Here is a 19770-nt window from a genome sequence, read left to right as displayed (position 1 = left end):
TGATATGTCCTATGTGCAAGGAGGTGATTAATTAGAGATGTGATATGTGTGCAAGGAGGTGATTAATTAGATGTGATATGTGTGTAAGGAAGTGATTCATTAGATGTGATATGTCCTGTGTGCGTGGAGGTGATTAATTAGATGTGATATGTCCTGTGTGCAAGGAGGTGATTAATTAGATGTGATATGTGTGCAAGGAGGCTGGTACAAGGAACCCTTTCATGATCAGGAAAGAGTTTAGGACATCAGAACTTGCATTATATTAAATTCTTTTCAATGTGAGAAAGTCCAACTAGCTAGACTACTTTGGAGTAATTTGAGCATGCTGTTTCTAATGTAATTATTAAGAGAGACAGTAACAAGCCAGGTAAACCAAATGTCTACATAGTAAATAGTCCAAATAGTAAAGCCAGAAACATCTCTAAATATATACATAGCGAGTAGTTCGAATAGTAAAGCCAAAAGCTTGTCTAAATGTCTGCATAGTGAATAGTCCAAATAGTAAAACCAAAAACTTGTCTAAATGTCTGCATAGGGAGTAGTCCCAATAGTAAAGCCAACAATTTGTCTGAATGTCTACATAGTGAGTAGTCCAGATAATAAATGTCTAAATCAGGATTAGTCTAAAGAGTTGTGTTCAGTAATGTTGATATGTGGTTTGCAAAAGATGTCTAGCACCTACTTTGGAATAGGATATGTTGGTGGGTGAATGCTTCAGTCACTTTGCCATGTATCAAAGTAATTTAGTAAGGAAAAAATTTGGTGGATTTGTACATTTTCTTGTTATTCATCTGTGTTTGACAAATTTCCATTGAATTTTTCAGTTCTATAAGAATAGAATAAATTTACCTTTCTCAAAAAGTTGCTGAATTTATGTAATTTAAAAAGAAAATGTTATGTTAAATTCTAATTTTAAAGTTTTTTTTGCATCATTCACTTTATTAGTTTTACTCATTCTTTGTCGCATTGGTAAAACTCATTACCTAGTTATCTTAAAAAGGGTTAACTGTTAATTAGAAACATTACCTAGTTATTTAAAAAAGGGTTAGCTGTTAATTAGAAACATTACCTAGTTATCTTAAAAAAGGGTTAATGGTTAATTAGAATCATTACCTAGTTGAGAAAGGTTGACTTTTGATAAAGATAAAAACCTAGTTGTCATAAGAAGGGTTAACTCTTAATTAAGAAATAAATTTGGATGAACTCTCTACACGTTTCTTCCAAAGAATCTTCTTGGTGTTGACAATAAGAACTGCACATCATCATTTGCCTAGGAAAATCGTTTCTCATGCACAGAAGATATAGCATATTAAATAATTTCATTTAAACTCAAAGAAACCCATCTGCAAAAGTTTAGCTTATTCAAGGCAGTATATTTTAGATATGTTAGCTCAGTGGTATGTTATGTTTCCCGTATTTTAGTGGGAACATTTCCCAAATGTTGTCACACATTTTGGTAACATGATGCATATATTCACACCTGGCCTATTGGTCATAGATAATTAGATAAGTAGGTACTAAGAATGATTGATTGATATACCTGAAAGGTAATATGCAGTATGCAGTCTTTCCTTAAAAATGACCAATATCCACCCTGATGGGTCAATGTCTTTGTGGTATGCACCCTGATGGGTCAATGTCTTTGTGGTATGCACCCTGATGGGTCAATGTCTTTGTGGTATGCACCCTGATGGGTCAGTGTATTTGTGGTATGCACCTTGATGGGTCAGTGTCTTTGTGGTATGCACCCTGATGGGTCAATGTCTTTGTGGTATGCACCCTGATTGGTCAATGCCTTTGTGGTATCACCCTGATGGGTCAGTGCCTTTGTGGGAGGTATTACACAATACTCAGCATTGTGAAACTATTTTTCACACTTGAAATCTTTGTAGATGTAGTTCCACCTTTCTCAAAATACATGTGTACATGCATAATTACCTTGCAAGAAAACAATTTTTTCTCAGTAGAACATGCTTTATTTTTTTTAAAGCAGAACAGATTATCAGATTTAGTCATTAGAACAGATTATCTGATTTAGTCATCAGATAAGGATTATCTGATTTAGTCATCAGATAAGGATAGTTTATCACATCTAGATGAAGCCAAGATGGGAAATATTTGACAGTGTTTCTTATCTTCTCGGTCACATCCTTTTCTTACAAGACGCTGGGATCAATCCTCCCATCCAATAGAGAACCATAATTTCATGTCAGTTAGGGTCAGGGGTTGGTACTTATAGCGAACCACAAGGATGAGGCATTGAAAATCATGCTGACAGACCCCCCCTTTTTTTTTTTGTTGAAACCCACTCATGGGGAACAACTTCTGACCTGTATTCCATTAAATCTGATTACGCCTTTTCCACGGCCCTGCATTGAAATCTTTCTTGTCATTCTGCTTTGGATGGAGATGATTTATTCAGCACCAACCCTTTAATTCACTCTTTGCACATATTGTCCCAGCGGATAATGGATGATTATACTGCCAGTTTGGATTGAATGTGCTGGAAAAATAAAATTTGTATTTTGTCAGGGGCCAGCGGCTACAATTGTGACAAATCTAGTCCTGCAACGACAGTTTATTCAAAGTGTCTTCAAGGAAGGCAATTTTATTATCATGTTAATATCCTGAAAAAGACTTGAACAGGTAGAAATTTTCATGCTTGGCATCTTCCGCTTTGTGTACAACGTCTGATACAAAATCAAATTGGCATTCAGTGTTCATTTTTTTCAGCTTAGTATGTTGGATGCCAAGGGTGGTCATTTGTACTTTTCAATACTGTTTGTCAAAACATGTAAAATAGATACCTTATTTATTCTCTTATAAGTCAAGTCCAACTGCAAACAACAACGATCCTGATCTGCGCTGGCGTAATGCACCTGCAAGTCAGGGTCTGTGTTGTGTTTTCTTCTGATTACTCCTATCAAACTGCACAGTCCCTGATCTGGCAGCATATTATGTGACGGCAAATCTGGGTCTGCATCGTTTGCAGTTGGATTTGACTTATAGGTGAATATAATGCATATATCTTTTTTTATCTGGAAAAAAATGAATAAAACTTTTAAAATATTTTGACTATTTTGCTCAGGAATGATTAAAATTGTTCAGAAGTTTTGACAAAAGACCATCAAAGTGTTTGTATTTTTTGACAATAGAAGAGTTTGGCTCTCTTTTGAAGACTGCTTCGGTGGTCTAGTGGTTAGAACATCTGCCTCGGAAGCGGGCGGTCGTGGGTTCGAACCCCGGCCAAGTCATACCAAGGACTTACAGAAATGGTACTAACAGCTGCCTTGCTAGGCGCTCAGCTTTAAGAGGTTAGTGTTAGGACTGGTCGGCCTGGTGTCAGGATAATGTGACTGGGTGGGACATCATGCTACATGTCTGCAGCATGATGTCCCAATGCTAGATATCAATATAAACTGCCACACTGCAGACATCTTTATGATATGACTGAAAAATTGTTAAAGCTATGTAAAAAAAATCCAAATCACACCTCTATTTGAAGATGCAGTAGCTTGTATGAGAAGTTACAAGACAATTCTGATAGCAGTACCACTCGATTTCGTCTTCAGCAGCTGTGGGAAATCTACTGAAAGTACCTTACACTTGGAACTATACTTTGGTCAGCTGTGGGAAATCTACTGAAAGTACCTTACACTTGGAACTATACTTTGGTCAACTGTGGGAAATCTACTGAAAGTACCTTACACTTGGAACTATACTTTGGTCAGCTGTGGGAAATCTACTGAAAGTACCTTACACTTGGAACTATATTTTGGTCAACTGTGGGAAATCTACTGAAAGTACCTTACACTTGGAACTATACTTTGGTCAGCTGTGGGAAATCTACTGAAAGTACCTTACACTTGGAACTATATTTTGGTCAACTGTGGGAAATCTACTGAAAGTACCTTACACTTGGAACTATACTTTGGTCAGCTGTGTGAAATCTACTGAAAGTACCTTACACTTGGAACTATATTTTGGTCAGCTGTGGGAAATCTACTGAAAGTACCTTACACTTGGAACTATATTTTGGTCAGCTGTGTGAAATCTACTGAAAGTACCTTACACTTGGAACTATATTTTGGTCAGCTGTGTGAAATCTACTGAAAGTACCTTACACTTGGAACTATACTTTGGTCAACTGTGGGAAATCTACTGAAAGTACCTTACACTTGGAACTATACTTTGGTCAACTGTGGGAAATCTACTGTAAGTACCTTACACTTGGAACTATATTTTGGTCAACTGTGGGAAATCTACTGAAAGTACCTTACACTTGGAACTATACTTTGGTCAGCTGTGTGAAATCTACTGAAAGTACCTTACACTTGGAACTATATTTTGGTCAACTGTGGGAAATCTACTGAAAGTACCTTACACTTGGAACTATACTTTGGTCAGCTGTGTGAAATCTACTGAAAGTACCTTACACTTGGAACTATATTTTGGTCAGCTGTGGGAAATCTACTGAAAGTACCTTACACTTGGAACTATATTTTGGTCAGCTGTGTGAAATCTACTGAAAGTACCTTACACTTGGAACTATATTTTGGTCAGCTGTGTGAAATCTACTGAAAGTACCTTACACTTGGAACTATATTTTGGTCAGCTGTGGGAAATCTACTGAAAGTACCTTACACTTGGAACTATATTTTGGTCAGCTGTGCCTAATGCTACAACTTTTATTTGTTGTTGTAATTTCAAGATGGGAAGAAAGTGAACATGGCAAAAATAAAATATATAAATAAAAATCAGAATATTTCAGACTTAATAGTGCTCCCTGATCTTAACAAATCTGGTGCAGCCCTGTTGTCATGTTGTCAATCCTGACTGTCCCTACTTCCAGCTATCTGTCCACTACAACTGAATTTCTGCAAAATAACGTTAATGGAAAAGTTCGCATGTTAACCATATTTGGTATACAGCTTTATCTTGATGAGACCTCAGAAAGATTTAATTTCTGGCCTTCTGTATTATTATTTAGGGATGGTATGGCCATTTATTGCCTGTCCTTACATTTCCATTTTCCAATCCACCTGCTGATTGCCAGTCCTCCTGACTTTTGGTTTCCACAGCATGACTTTAGCAAGGATTGCAACCAGATTCCATGTATAGGTTCATATTGTCCAGACCTTGATTGATTTGGATTTCTAGCCTTCCACAACTTCATTTACATCCGACATACCCAGTAGTGACTAATAAACCTATCCAACATACCCAGTAGTGAATAATAACCTATCCGACATACCCAGTAGTGACTAATAACCTATCCAACATACCCAATAGTGTCTAATAAACCTATCCAACATACCCAGTAGTGAATAATAACCTATCCGACATACCCAGTAGTAAATAATAAACCAATCCGACATACCCAGTACATGTAGTGAATAATAACCTATCTGACATACCCAGTAGTGAATAATAACCTATCTGACATACCCAGTAGTGACTAATAACCATCTGACATAACCCAGTAGTGTCTAATAAACCTATCCAACATACCCAGTAGTGAATAATAACCTATCCGACATACCCAGTAGTAAATAATAAACCAATCCGACATACCCAGTATTTCTAAGTAACCACACCATAGTGACTAATAACCTAACATACCCAGTAGTGAATAGTAACCTATCCGACATACCCAGTAGTGAATAGTAACCTATCTGACATACTCAGTAGTGACTAATAACCTATCTGACATACCCAGTAGTGAATAATAACCTATCCGACATACCCAGTAGTGAATAGTAACCTATCTGACATACCCAGTAGTGAATAGTAACCTATCTGACATACTCATTAGTGACTAATAACCTATCTGACATACCCAGTAGTGAATAATAACCTATCTGACATACCCAGTAGTGAATAATAACCTATCTGACATACCCGGTAGTGACTAATAACCTATCTGACATACTCAGTAGTTCTAAGTGACAACCTGTCTGTCCTCAGCATTAAAATATGTTCTCAGGATGTGAATGTTCCTTGGAGGCATGCAGCATATTGTCAGTCACTCTTTCATCATCAAAATTAGCATATTGTTAGTCATCAAAATTAGCAAATTGTCAGTCACTCTTTCAGCATCAAAATTAGCATATTGTCAGTCACTCTTTCAGCATCAAAATTAGCTTATTGTCAGTCACTCTTTCAGCATCAAAATTAGCATATTGTCAGTCCCTCTTTCATCATCAAAATTAACAGCATATTGTCAGTCACTCTTTCAGCATCAAAATTAGCATATAGTCAATCATCAAATTAGCATATTGTCACTCTTTCATCATCAAAATTAGCATATTGTCAGTCACTCTTTCATCATCAAAGTTAGCATATTGTCAGTCACTCTTTCAGCATCAAAATTAGCTTATTGTCAGTCACTCTTTCAGCATCAAAATTAGCATATTGTCAGTCACTCTTTCAGCATCAAAATCAAGAAACAGCATAATGAAAATGCTTTAATAGGAACTTGCTGATTATCATATGTTGACAATTGTTTGATCTGTTGTGCTCACTGCAACATGGTGTCATTGCCATTGTCTTCAATGAGGTAAAGATTATGTCTGCCTTCGCGATTCAGGGTATATTGCTTAATGACACTAGTAGAAGTAAGAATAATAAAATTTCTTATCGTAGTCTCCAGCAGTATGAGTTGGTTAATACATGTACCATTGACTTCAGCAAATACATGTATATGAAGAAATGTAGAATAAATAGAACTGTCATATAAAAAATATTTTAATATTTGTGTGTACAAGAGAAAAATATAATTCAGCATGCATCTGTCTGATCCTAAATCAGTAGTTTGCTTCTTATTTTGGTTGTGTTTCATTCATATGTAGTTCGAGTATGGTAGACACACAAAAAAGTGAACAAGAATGAAATTTTGCTTGTTTTTAAACTTGAAAATTTGGTAATGGATACAATGGTTAAAGAAAATTATGGGAAGATAAAACGGACATTTCTAGACAAGCTCTTCCCACTCTGAACAGATCCGATTTCAGTACCGAGGCAGAAGCTTACTTAAATGACTGATAAATCCCAGGATCAAAGTTAAATTCTTTATCAGTAAGGGCATATGGATGATCTTTATTCCAAGAAATAAATCGATTTTGTCAAAGATAGGACACTCATATTTAACAAACGGGAGAGGTAAAGTTGAGAAGAAGTGACTACAAAGAAACTGTTGCCTCTGTACTGCCTGTAGATGATTAGTTATAAAATACACTTGTGTTTCATTAATTTGCTAAAGTTATTATTAATATATCTATCAATAAAACCATTATCTGACATATTAATTGGCATAAAGATTTTTTTAATTAAAATATGGATCCTTTCTTTGCCCCCTAAACATTTTAATATTCTCTCATATTGGTACCAGATACCAAAAAACTGAGACTTTTGTTACAGCAATCTATACAGAAAGCCAGTCTGGAATTTTGTATGCCTACACCACCACCCCCATCTTGCTCTCTCTCTCTCTCTCTCTCTCTCTCTCTCTCTCTCTCTCTCTCTCTCTCTCTCTCTCTCTCTCCTCTCCCCCTTTTTTTAAAATTTCTTCCTGTTTTCCTAATAATGATCCTAACATGGTTTTCAAAAGATTATGAATTTGGTATTCATTGAGGTATTTGGTGTTCATTGAGGTATTTGGTATTCATTGAGGTATTTGTTGTTCATTGAGGTATTTGTATTTTAAAAAATGGTATTCATTGAGTTATTTGATATTTGTTGACAGATTTGATACTTATAAAAATGAGGCATTCACTGAGGTACTTTATATTTGATCAAATTTGGTATTCATTAAAGTATTTGATATTTGTACAGATTTGGTATTCACTGAGGTATTTGATATTTGTACACATCTGGTATTCACTGGGGTATTTGATATTTGTACAGATTTGGTATTCGCTGAGGTATTTGTTATTTGCACAAATTTGGTATTCACTGAGGTATTTGGTATTTGTATTTTAAAAAGTGGTATTCATTGAGGTATTTGATATTTGTTGACATTTGATACTTCAAAAAATATGGTATTCACTGAGGTACTTTATATTTGATCAAATTTTGTATTTATTGAGGTATTTAGTGTTTGTACAAATTTGGTATTCACTGAGGTATTTGATATTTGTACACATCTGGTATTCACCTAGGTATTTGATATTTGTACAAATTTGGTATTCACTGAAGTATTTGATATTTGTACACATCTGGTAATCACTGAGGTATTTGATTTTTGTACAGATTTGATATTCACTGAGGTATTTGATATTTGTACAAATTTGGTATTCACTGAGGTATTTGATATTTGTACAAATTTGGTATTCTTTGAAACCGTACTCAGCCTGAATAGTTAATTCAATGCTTTCTAAGCAAATCCAGTAACAACAATATCAGCAAGGAAATCTTCCTTTGTCTTAATTTTTTCTTGTGTTTTTATTTGAACAGTTTCATTGTCATGTCCAGATTTACATGGAGACATATGGCAGAATCGAAACTCTTTGATATTTGTTCACTGTCATTCAGGGGTCCCATGTGGCAGAGTGGTCTAAAGCGCTTACCATTACAGATCACTGCCATCTCACCTCTGTCAGTGTGGGTTCAAGTCTCAGGCTCAGCATCTGGGGGTACATGAGAAAGCTAGCCAGTAGCTTCCCATGGGTCGGTGGTTCTTTCCTGGGTTCTTTCTCCAACAGTTGTAATGGCTGCCATGTATAACCTATATTGTGCTGGAAAATGGCATTAAACCCCATAACAACAACATTCATTTTTCATCTAAGATTGAACATTTTTCAAAATTTCAGATTCTACAAATTATATTTTCATGAATTTCTGTTACATCTGTTCTGATATAAGTATCCTCAGATCTAACAACTTTCAAAGCACCTACAGTAATGAAGAATTAATTTCTGCAAATATTCAGAATGGAATTCAAGGATACAAACAAAACTTTTGTTGAACATATTTTTTTGCTGACTCTTTATAATTGTTTGCTATTACAAAAAAAAAATATTTTATTTTGGATTTGTCAGAAGAAGAATGTCAACCTAGGCAAAAGATTGTTACTGTTTTTTTTTAATATTTTGTATGAAACCAGTGTAATAAAAAATAATTAAATCATATTTTTTTTTGTGATATTGAATGAGATCTTTGTACTGCTTCCTTTTGAAGTCAGGTTTGATGGATGAAATTTACTGTGTTTTTTTCACAGGAAATTATTTAGCAAAAATGTGATTGTACATTAATTTGTTTTCCAACTGAGAGTATCATAAATATGTTAAATCCTTTATAATGCGCTACCAGCTGCAAACTGAATGTACGTGGATCTACTGGCATGCTATGTGAAATTAGTTCTGTGTCGTTTCTATTTGTAGTTCTACAGTATACTCGGAATTGAATTTATACCTACTATATTTCTTTGGAAGAAAAAATATCTAAAATTCTTTCAGATGTTAAATTTGCTTTTTGTAACTGTTTTACATCTTGCATTTATTTCCTTTTACAAATCCTGCTTTGCAAAAACAAATTACTAGGTGTACATACCATATACATGCACTTTTTTTTAAGATAGAGTTAAACTGCAAACTGCACAGACCCAGATCTGCCACCACATAGTGTGCTGGCAGATGCGGCTTTGTAAGCAGTAATTGGTATAACAAACAGCATAGACTGATCTGCAGGCACATTGTGTTACGGCAGATCAGGATCTTTGTTGTTTGCAGTTTGACTCGACTTATAAGCAAGTATGGATGGTGGTCTAATTTAAAGGGAAGTGTATGTTGGTATTTCATTGTTAGGCAGATTAACTTGTTCTGAAGTGTCAGGTTGATGCTCATGTATTCTCATTTATTGCAGCATTACTGAAACCGTCAGATGTCCGTAAAATCTAGACTAAAAACTATCAGATTGTTTTGTGATAACATCTGGTTTCACCTGGTTTAAAACCAGGTATATACATATGTTGTCAACCCCTTGTAACCACCCATCCTAGGTCAAATTTGTTGCACAGTCAGGGACCTAGAAAAATTGGTCATCTTTGGTTACAGTCCTTTTGTCAGCTCTTCCTACTGAAGTTACAGTTAGTAGTTGGGTTTGAACCGCGTGTTGTAATTACCTGTATGTGCATGATATAAATTTTTACATCTAATGAAAACAGTTTTCTGCTTGGCTGATTTTGGCTTCTCATATTTTGGACTTGAATAAAATTTGTAAAATTTCTTCATGTAGATTTTGCAAATTGAGGATACAAGAAATATTAGGAGGCAGCAAGACTTGAAGAAAAGTAAAATATGTCTATTGAAGTTGATAAAATTTACACATTTAAAAAAACTTCTTAGAAAAGTTAGTTTTATGGTATGCAATAGTAGACTTCAAGTTAACTCTACAAGGAATAAACATATGAAATTTAAAAAATTGTCAAAAAACTTTTTTTCAATAATTTGAGATAAATCATGTTTAAAAGAGCATTTGAGAATTGAAATGGACACCAAAATGTGACAAGTAAGAAATTGACAAAAGTTATCTGTTAATTTATTCATTGAGCTCAGTTGGGGATTCCAATATTTTATTCAGAATTCATTACTTTGTATAAGTAACTTATCATTACAGTTAATCATTAAATATTGACACGATTTTTTATTGATTATTCTTCACTATGGATTTTACGTTAAAGTTTGCATTTGATGTTCCTAATTTTAAGTTCATATACAATGGATAATTTTCTACGAGTGCAGTTCACCATTCAGCTATCAGTTTTGATCTAATGCCTTTTAAGACATCATAAAGACTGTTTTTAAACAGTATAATAGCAGTGTAAAGGGGATGATTGGAAATGATGAGACTGAATTATTATAAACCTTTGATATTCATAGTCAGTCATTAGGTTTAAAATGAATGGACAAAATTGAGTTTCAGGAGGGGGAGTAGATACATTTCATACTTTAAAAAAAATAATTTCATATTCACTTTGATTGAAAAAAGATAGTTATGAATGAATGATTGATTTTTATTGGAAAATAATAAGTAATAAAATAATTGTAAATCTTTGATATTTACAGTTGTGCAGCATGTTCAGTCAATGGCCAAAAGTGAGTCTTTAAAACCCATTTCTTTGCTAGTCTGTGTGCTGTATTTGTCCTCCCTACATGAGCTGCAGAGCATAACCTTGGCCAAACCTTTCTCACACTAACTCCACATTATATTTTTGATGACTGATGGAGAATAAAAAGCATGAAGTGTGATTATGTTGTGCAAATGATCAGTCAAATGCTATATGGAGTTTTTTTAAATTAATACTTGCTAATTAATCTTTGCCTTTTCCTTTTCCCAACTTGAGAATAAATTTTAATTTCTTGTCAGTGAACTGTGGAAAAAAACTTGGCAATTATTTTAATGGTAATAAACAGAAGATAAAAATAATGTATATGAATTTTACATGTACAGTTCCACTTTGGAAAGATAGGGGAAAGTACAAGTTAATGATAGAAAGTGTCTTTTGAAACTATAGTCTTTTTTCTTTAATTCCTAAGTGTGTGTGTGTGTATAATTGACAACCTATATTGTACTGTTTGAACTGACATTTGAAACGAAATCATGTAATTACTATAATTTTCCTTCTCAATCCCATCATTTTTCAAAGTTTTGGCAGATTTTGATTGGTAATCTCCCATTTGTTTGTACTCTCCTGCAGATTTTAAAACCAAAAAGCATCAAGGATATAAAAAATGCGCAGAACTTAGTCATTTCATTTGTCATTTTATAATTTCTAACCAGATTGTCACCATGGTGTCCTTAACACTGTCAGCTTTTTTCATATTTCAAACTAAATGGAGTTCTTGATGTAGACAAGTGGACAGACTACTCACTGTCCTCTTCTGGTTTCTAGAGTAGTCCATTTCTGTAAAAACTGTGTCATCTGCATGCAACGTCTTGTTTTAATATTTCTAAAACAAAATGAACAAATAAAAAGGAGGACCTCTAGTGTACATGTGTTAAGGAGATATAACTCCAAAATTTATGGAATTGTTGTGATTATTAAAGATGGTGAACTACATCACACATGTTAATTAAAAACATAAGCTGCCCATGCAAATATTGCAACTGTATTACTGAAGAAACTCCCGTTTGATATGAAATGCCAAGAAGCCGACAATGTTGGGACCCCCTGACAACAGTTAGGTTAGCAAGTATAAAATGATCATTGAAATGACCAAGTTTTGTGTCTTTTTTTACAAAATCCTTGATGCTGTTTGTTTTTGAAATTTGTAGGATGGTACAAACTAGCACAAAAGTGTATAAATACTATAGTAGTAGTTTAATTTAATGGAACGGTGCTGGCAATATGGTTCCAATTAAATATAAGGAATTGCAAAGAAACATGCAGGAAGATAAATCTATCCAAAATGAATTAAACATAAAGTATTAAATGATAAAGGTAAAGAAGTTGAAATTTTGTAAAGAGATACACAATGAAAGAGTATGGTACATGTAAACTCATTAACACATGGTGGCAGATTTTTATAAAGTTTATTTTGTGCTTTTGAATGATACTTAAAAATGCAAAGGAAATGAAAAGTTAAGTGCTAATCACAAGGTGAAAACTGTGGCAGCTATCCTGACTGAGCTGGCCCAGACATGTCCCAAACCCCTGAACCTTGAACATAGAGTCTGATGCTCTCCAACCTGAACTAATCAGATTTTATTTAATTCATGGTTGTCTGATAGGTCTCATATGAGGATGGAACTGTAATTGTATTGGCAAGTTGTTGTCAGGCATTTTGTTTGTTCTGCGTGGAAGATTTATGTCATTTTATAATGACTGAGTGTCAAGTCGGATCAAGAAATGCATTCAATCTTTTTTATAGTCCTTTTAAATGTTACTCCAGCTTTGTGACAAGATCTTACAGGTCTAAAATTTTGAAATTTAATTTCCAGAATACATCTAATCAAATTATATCCATGCTGCTGATCTATTTTTTTTTTCTTCCATAAAATGACAGCTTTGTTTTTATTTTTATAATAAACATTTTACTTGTTCTAAAATGTAATCTACAATAAATCTGGACAATATTCATAACTAAGATTTAAAAAACTATATTAATATCAATTACTTAATTTACATTCAGTTCATGTGCTTTGAACTTGCAAAAAACTTATTTAGTCATTTCCGATTGCCACTTAACAAAATAAAACCTTTGTATTTAACCTACAGATTAGATTTCCATTTGTTCAAATATTTTTTTAGTTATCTAGCTTGGATTATTTTATAGAAGATTCAAATGTCAGGTCTCTGCATTTTTTAAGGTATGTTTTAAAGATTTACTGTGCTTGAACACAGCATCTAACAATTTCAAATCGAATTTAAAGCCAAAATTTCAATACTGTAATTTTTTGCACAAGTTTGATTTACTCTACTAAAAATGAATTCATTGTGAATCAATATTAGCAAATATAACATTAAGGGCATGTGCTAGAAATACTACATAGATCAACAGTCTATACATTGTAAACATTTTATTTGAAAATTTGCAAGTTTAATGTTGCTAAATTCTTGTCATGAACAGTATTGTACGATTTTCAGACTCTAACTACACTTGAAGACTGCATTAACTTTTTGTAGTGGTGATATTTTGTTTTTAAAAAGACATCATGGTTTTATATTTAGAAGATCTTTTTGTACATTTGAAATAAATGATACATTTTATTACTTCAAACGCTAATGGTCACTCAAGCTCGAGTTCAAGCCTGGAGACAATACTTACCATTTATTTATTTTAAAGCCAGTTCACTCAAACTAGTAATCTCATGAATTTATTCACTCTACCCTTTCCAGGTTCCAGCTGTTGTGGCTTTGCCAATATTTAAATATTAATTTATTTGCTCTGGTCTTGCAATTAAATATTAAATGGCTGACTTAGTCACATCATTGACACTACCACCAGAGAGAGAGAGAATGTGTGTGTGTGTGTGTGTGTGTGTGTGTTTGTGTGTGTGAGACTTAGTCATTTCACTATCAGTACAACCGGTGTCTGTGTGTGTCTGTGTGCGTGTGCACCATTTATGAAGTTAATGTAAAATTTCCAGATCTGGCTTTAATATTACATTATCTTTTAATTTTTTTGATCTTACAGATGGTCAGTTCACATCCATTTCAAGTCCCTCTCCGCCTGTGGAAAAAAATGGTAATTCAAGTAAGTTTGTGTTCTTGGAACACAACTTATAAAATGCTCTGTACAGCTTCATCTCATTGGTGCTACACAAATCATTTTTATCCGACTCTTGTCCAGTTAACAAAATTACAAACAAGTATCAGTTGTCTGAACACTGATTATCTATTTTTTTTTCTTCAATGATATGGACTTGTGGTGTGCCTCTGATGCACAATTTAATGGTTTTAAAGTCGCTGTTAATCCAGACAAGTGATCATCATCAGTTCAAAATCATTGGCACATTACCTTACCTTTGTTCTAACTAAAAGATAATAGAAAGGTACGGGTTATCTAAATGAGATTTAGGCTGTACATGCTGACGATTTCATCTTATCAAAATTGTATATATATTATTAATGTTTATTATGTAAAAATTCTTAACCTTTTTATGACCAGTAAATGCATCTTTCTTTCTTTCTTTCTTTCTTTTTATAGTAGTTTTGGACATATTTGGAATTGTTATGTGTTTCTTTGTGTACATATGCATGTTCTTATGCTTAAATTTTCCGTGTACCTGTCTTTCTCTTTTATTTTATAGAGAGCATAAAAATTAAGATATAAAACACTTTTTCAATGTTTCTACAGTTTTAATTTTTTGGATCTGGACTTTCTTGATCTGCTTTGGCTTAGTGGGGCATATGCATTTTACAAATACAAATATGTTTTCTTGACTCTGGTGTGCATCTGATATTTTCTTTACTATGATGTACATCTGTTATTTTCTTGACTAATGGAAATCAGGTGTTTTTAACTGGTGTACAGATAGTTTTCTTAACTGATGTACATTGACTACTTTCTTGAATTTGGTGTACATCTGTTATTTTATTGACTGGTTTATATCTACTGTTTTTTTAAATATAATGTACAGCTACTATTTTCTCTACTCTGGCATACACTATTTTCTTGACTGGTGTGCATCCACTATTTACTTGGCTCCAGTGTACATTTAGTTTTTCTTGACTCTGGTTTGAATTTTTGCAAGATATTTACATTATTCTGAAAGAGACACAGAATCGTGTCGTGCCTTAATTTCACAGCAAGTAAAAGGACACTTTTAATTCAGATTCCTTCAGATTTAAAGAGTTCAAATGGTAATACTTTAGAGAAATGTCATCTTTTCTCAATTTTACCCTCCAACATTGGAAACAGAAATTACTTTTCAGAGGTCATCAGTTTGAAATAGGGTGTTCACTGAGAGAAAGAATCTTTGTTAGCAATGATAACTTTATACTTTGAGTTTTTTTAATACATTACCTGTTCACAGCTGTGAAGCTATTGCTAAATCTTTAATTGATCTGCTATTGCTAAATCTTTAATTGATCCGCTATTGCTAAATCTTTAATTGATCCTCTTGCTAACTCTTTAATTGATCTGCTATTGCTAGATCTTTAATTGATCAGCTATTGTTAAATTTTTAATTGATCCGCTATTGCTAAGTCTTTAATTGGTCAAATATAATGATCTCATAGGTTTCATTGATTACCATATTTACTTGCTTATAAGATGAGGACAGCTGCACAGACCCAGATCTGTTGCATAATGCACTGGCAGATTTGGGTCTGTGCAGTTTGTTAGGAGTCTTAAGTGGAACAAGCATTGTAGACCCTGATCTGCAGATACATAATGCAATGGCATATCAGGATCTTTGTTGTTTGTGGTTTGACTCTAGTTATAAGCAAGTACACTTCCTTCGGCTTACTTCCATATTCAACCACTACATGCAGGGCTGAAAATTAGCCAGCATTGCTTGCCATTGGCAAGTTAATTTCAGTAGTTTTCATATTTTCAATAGTGTGGTGGCTAGTAAAGTTTTAAGTCCTTGTCAGTCAGTATTTGTGGAAGGACTTTCTTAGTCTATTAGTCCTTCTGGCTACAAAGAAATTTACGTTAAATTCTAGACCAGACATGTATTATTAGAGGTCAAGTTGGCACAGAATTTTGCATCTTGTATGTAAAATAATCCAGATTGAATCGGCTTTGTGTCCCATTAATTCAAACAGTAAGGCACAACAATATAGAAAGTTTTATCAGATTTACCATTGTTTTATTTATAGTTCTTGAATTCTCAATGAAATTAGAAATGGTTACTAATGACCAGTACAAAAGTGATATTTAAAATTTTATTTCATTGACTGCATACAACGTATTTGGGCAGTCCAGTATATTCACAGATTTTACAGAATATTCTCTATTACATTTGTTTGATGAGTCGGATCTGTTTTTGAAATTCAACTAGATGAGAGAGTTTTTCACCATTTTTTGCTGATGGATCAAAATTTTGAGAAGCCACATGTTTCACTAAGTAAATTACTTAAAGGGGTTTTAATCACTACCCTTTACTGATTACTGACATCTCTTCTCTGTCCATGTGGGTTTGAGTCTAGGGTCTGGCCAGGGTGGGTATTTGAGTCTAGGGTCTGGCCAGGGTGGGTATTTGAGTCTAGGGTCTGGCCAGGGTGGGTATTTGAGTCTAGGGTCTGGCCAGGGTGGGTATTTGAGAAAGCTTGTCAGTAGCTTCCCACTGGGGTTTTTCCCAGGGTTCTTCCTCCAGCATTTAAATTATTTGCCATGTAAGCCTATCAAGCACTGAAAAATGGTGTTAAACCCAAAACAACAACATTGTGTCACTTGACAATAGTCCACATTATGTCACTTGACAATAGTAAACATTATGTTGTACAAACATGGGTGGGGTATAGGATAGTGTGTTCGAGGACAGAATGCAGAAAAACCTAGCATGAGTTCTGGTTTATTTTATGAAATTATGTATTTGGTTAGTTCACAGTGGCAAATAACCACATATTTTCCCAGAGATGTATTTGCAGCCAATCCAGACTGATCTAGGCAGGATTCATATTGACAAGTCATTTATGCGAATCTGGGATGCTAACCATTGAACCATTACAAGAGTGACACTCTTACCACTGTAGCATTGTGAGTCTGGCACACTAACCACTGTAACATTTTGAGTATGGCACTCTAGCCACTATAACATTTTTAGTCTGGTACTCTAACCACTGTAGTGCTGTGAGTCTGGCACACTAACCACTGTAACATTTTTAGTCTGGTACTCTAACCACTGTAGTGCTGCGAGTCTGGCACACTAACCACTGTAACATTTTTAGTCTGGTACTCTAACCACTGTAATGGCAAAGTTGATGAGATGTTGAATTTATGGAATTCTTGTTTTAGGAATGAAGAGTGGTGGTAAAAGGTCTGGAAGGAGGGCCAACCCATCTCCTGGGCCAGAATCAGACTTAGAACGGGTGTTTGTATGGGACCTTGATGAAACCATCATCATATTCCATTCTCTACTCACAGGATCCTATGCTCAAAGATATGGAAAGGTGAGTCATCTTTTTTCTCTTCATGATGTGTGACACTGCCAATAATGGGTGGGGGGGTACATATGAATAAGAAAAGTGCAAGTGTTGATATTTTTTGGTGTTTACATACATAGGAAAAATGAAAAATGTTTCAAGAAACACATGTGACCTCTCACAACTTGACCACATGGACCAATACAGGTAAATTGATATGCCCCTTCCATAATGTGAAAACTGTACAATGTTTGACAGAAAATTTTTCATTGACTTTGTAACAAACAGAGGTTATTGATTACACATTTAGTAGTTGATGATATGTAATGAAAACTTGAAAAACAAATTATAATACAGGATGCGAAAATCAAATCCATACATGCCATCTGTTTCTTTAGGAGTATATGTGTGTGCATTATGTACCATATGTACTCTTTGCAAACTGCAAACAACAATGAGCCTAATCTGCTGTAGCATAGTGCATCTGCAGATAAGGTTCTATGCTGTTTGTTCTACTGATTACTCCAAACAAACTGCACAGACCCAGATCTGCTAGTGCATTATTCAGTGTCAGATCTGGGTCTGTGCACTTTGCAGTTGGACTTGTCTTATAAGCGAGCATATATTGTATGTTTTTAATCACCTGCATTTTTGCGCATAAATATCTAGGATACCGTATATACTCTTAAGTCAGATCAAAATGTAAACTGCATTGGCCTAGATCTGCGGTAAGATAACGCTCCAGTTTATCTTGGTCTTTACAGTTTGTTTGGAGTAAATGGTAGAACAAACAATATGGACCATGATCTACCGTTGCATAATGCACGGGCAGAGCAGGTCTGTGTTGCAGTTGGACCCAATTGGTACACAAGTAAATATGGTAGGTTTATTTTCCACCCTCTAATATAATTAGCCTGTACAGGGGATGTTGAGAATAAATCATTCCATATCTAGCTACACTCAAGAAGCAATTTAAATGCTGCATCTAATTGAAAATTTATTGTATAATTTGCTTTTGGAAACTTGTGTATACAAGTCACTGAAGATTTCATGCAAATGTGAAAAGCTGATCCAATTTAAAAACCATGTCATTTTGTTGTTATAATATTCTTTAAAACAAATCACGTTTATATATATATATATATATATATATATATATATATATATATATATATATATATATATATATATATATATATATATATAATTTTTAAAAAAATTGAAATTAGTGGCCAGAAAGTGAATTTGGTATTTTAAAATCAAAATATTGTAAACATTTTGTTCAGTATGTAGAATATTGGTTTAGTGTTTTACAACACATCGGCACATGTAGGTTATTTAGTGCAGAGGCAACTTAGGCAAAGTACAGGGGGCTGATTTGCTGCTTTGAACCTGTCGATAATTTAATGTGGATTGATAGACAAAATAACATTTAATGAAAATATCTACAGCTGCACACGGAGAAATCCAGAAACCTGCAGATAAATGCATGTGACAATGCAGATAAATGAGTGACCTAAAAATGTCCTGCTACTTTGCAAAGAGCATGGTGTACAATACAGGCACATTTAAGGTACTCTCCAACTGATATTATGACTGACATGGATAAAGTTTACAGATGTAATTTTCTGTAGTATCCTACTTCTTCCTCCACCATTAATACTGGCCACCATGTATAGCCTATCGTGTTCTGAAAAATGGCGTTAAACCCTACAACAGCAACAACTGTAGTATCCTACAATTTTGAGACTTTTTGACGTTTTAAAGATGGCTGCAGATCCGTGGTAAAGTATCAACATTCTGGAAGACCACTGACTGCCGTACATAAGCAGGAAGTGGCTGAGAACTGTCGATGAAAATGTTCAATACACAGTGATAGGTACTTCTGTTGTTATTATAAGCTGTTTTTTAATATATTTACAAGCTCAGGAAGGTAGGTTTGCATTGGTTGACAGATGATTAAAGCATATGTAGAAATATGTAGAAAGAGCGACCTGGCTCGTTTGAATGAAATTGTCACAGGTGACAAAACATGGACCTACTTTTTTAACCATACTCATGAGAAAATAATAGTCAGGATCACAGAAAATAGAGAGACCACGTCGCTTCATGTTGTACTGTCCGGAGAGTTTTGAATGCGTCATTTTTCAGTGCAAAATTTCGTCACCTGTGCCTTACTCAGTTGGTGTCGGTGAAAATTGTTATGCCTCCAAAGTGTTGCAGAAAGTTGGGGAACG

General features: G+C 34.2%; 1 protein-coding gene across 5 annotated transcripts in view; it reads left to right on the top strand.

The window, feature by feature from the left end:
- LOC149807888 (protein phosphatase EYA1-like) overlaps nucleotides 1–19770 on the top strand; it is a 365190-nt gene that overhangs the window by 299040 nt on the left and 46380 nt on the right. For 2 of the 5 annotated variants that reach the window (XM_089971665.1, XM_089971669.1), the window contains 3 exons: nucleotides 11064–11093; nucleotides 14136–14195; nucleotides 17406–17560. In XM_089971665.1, the coding sequence (XP_089827791.1) occupies nucleotides 11064–11093; nucleotides 14136–14195; nucleotides 17406–17560 (245 nt within the window). The remainder of the gene's footprint in view (nucleotides 1–11063; nucleotides 11094–14135; nucleotides 14196–17405; nucleotides 17561–19770) is intronic. The other 3 variants (XM_089971677.1, XM_089971692.1, XM_089971683.1) reach the window with 3 other exon arrangements.

The sequence above is a fragment of the Sinohyriopsis cumingii genome, chromosome 1, assembly GCF_028554795.1.
Source record: "Sinohyriopsis cumingii isolate HCF-2022 chromosome 1, ASM2855479v2, whole genome shotgun sequence".
NCBI classification, from domain to species: Eukaryota; Metazoa; Mollusca; class Bivalvia; order Unionida; family Unionidae; genus Sinohyriopsis; species Sinohyriopsis cumingii.
The sequence above is the reverse complement of the archived record's forward strand: the minus strand, read 5'-3'. Positions and strand labels throughout refer to the sequence as shown.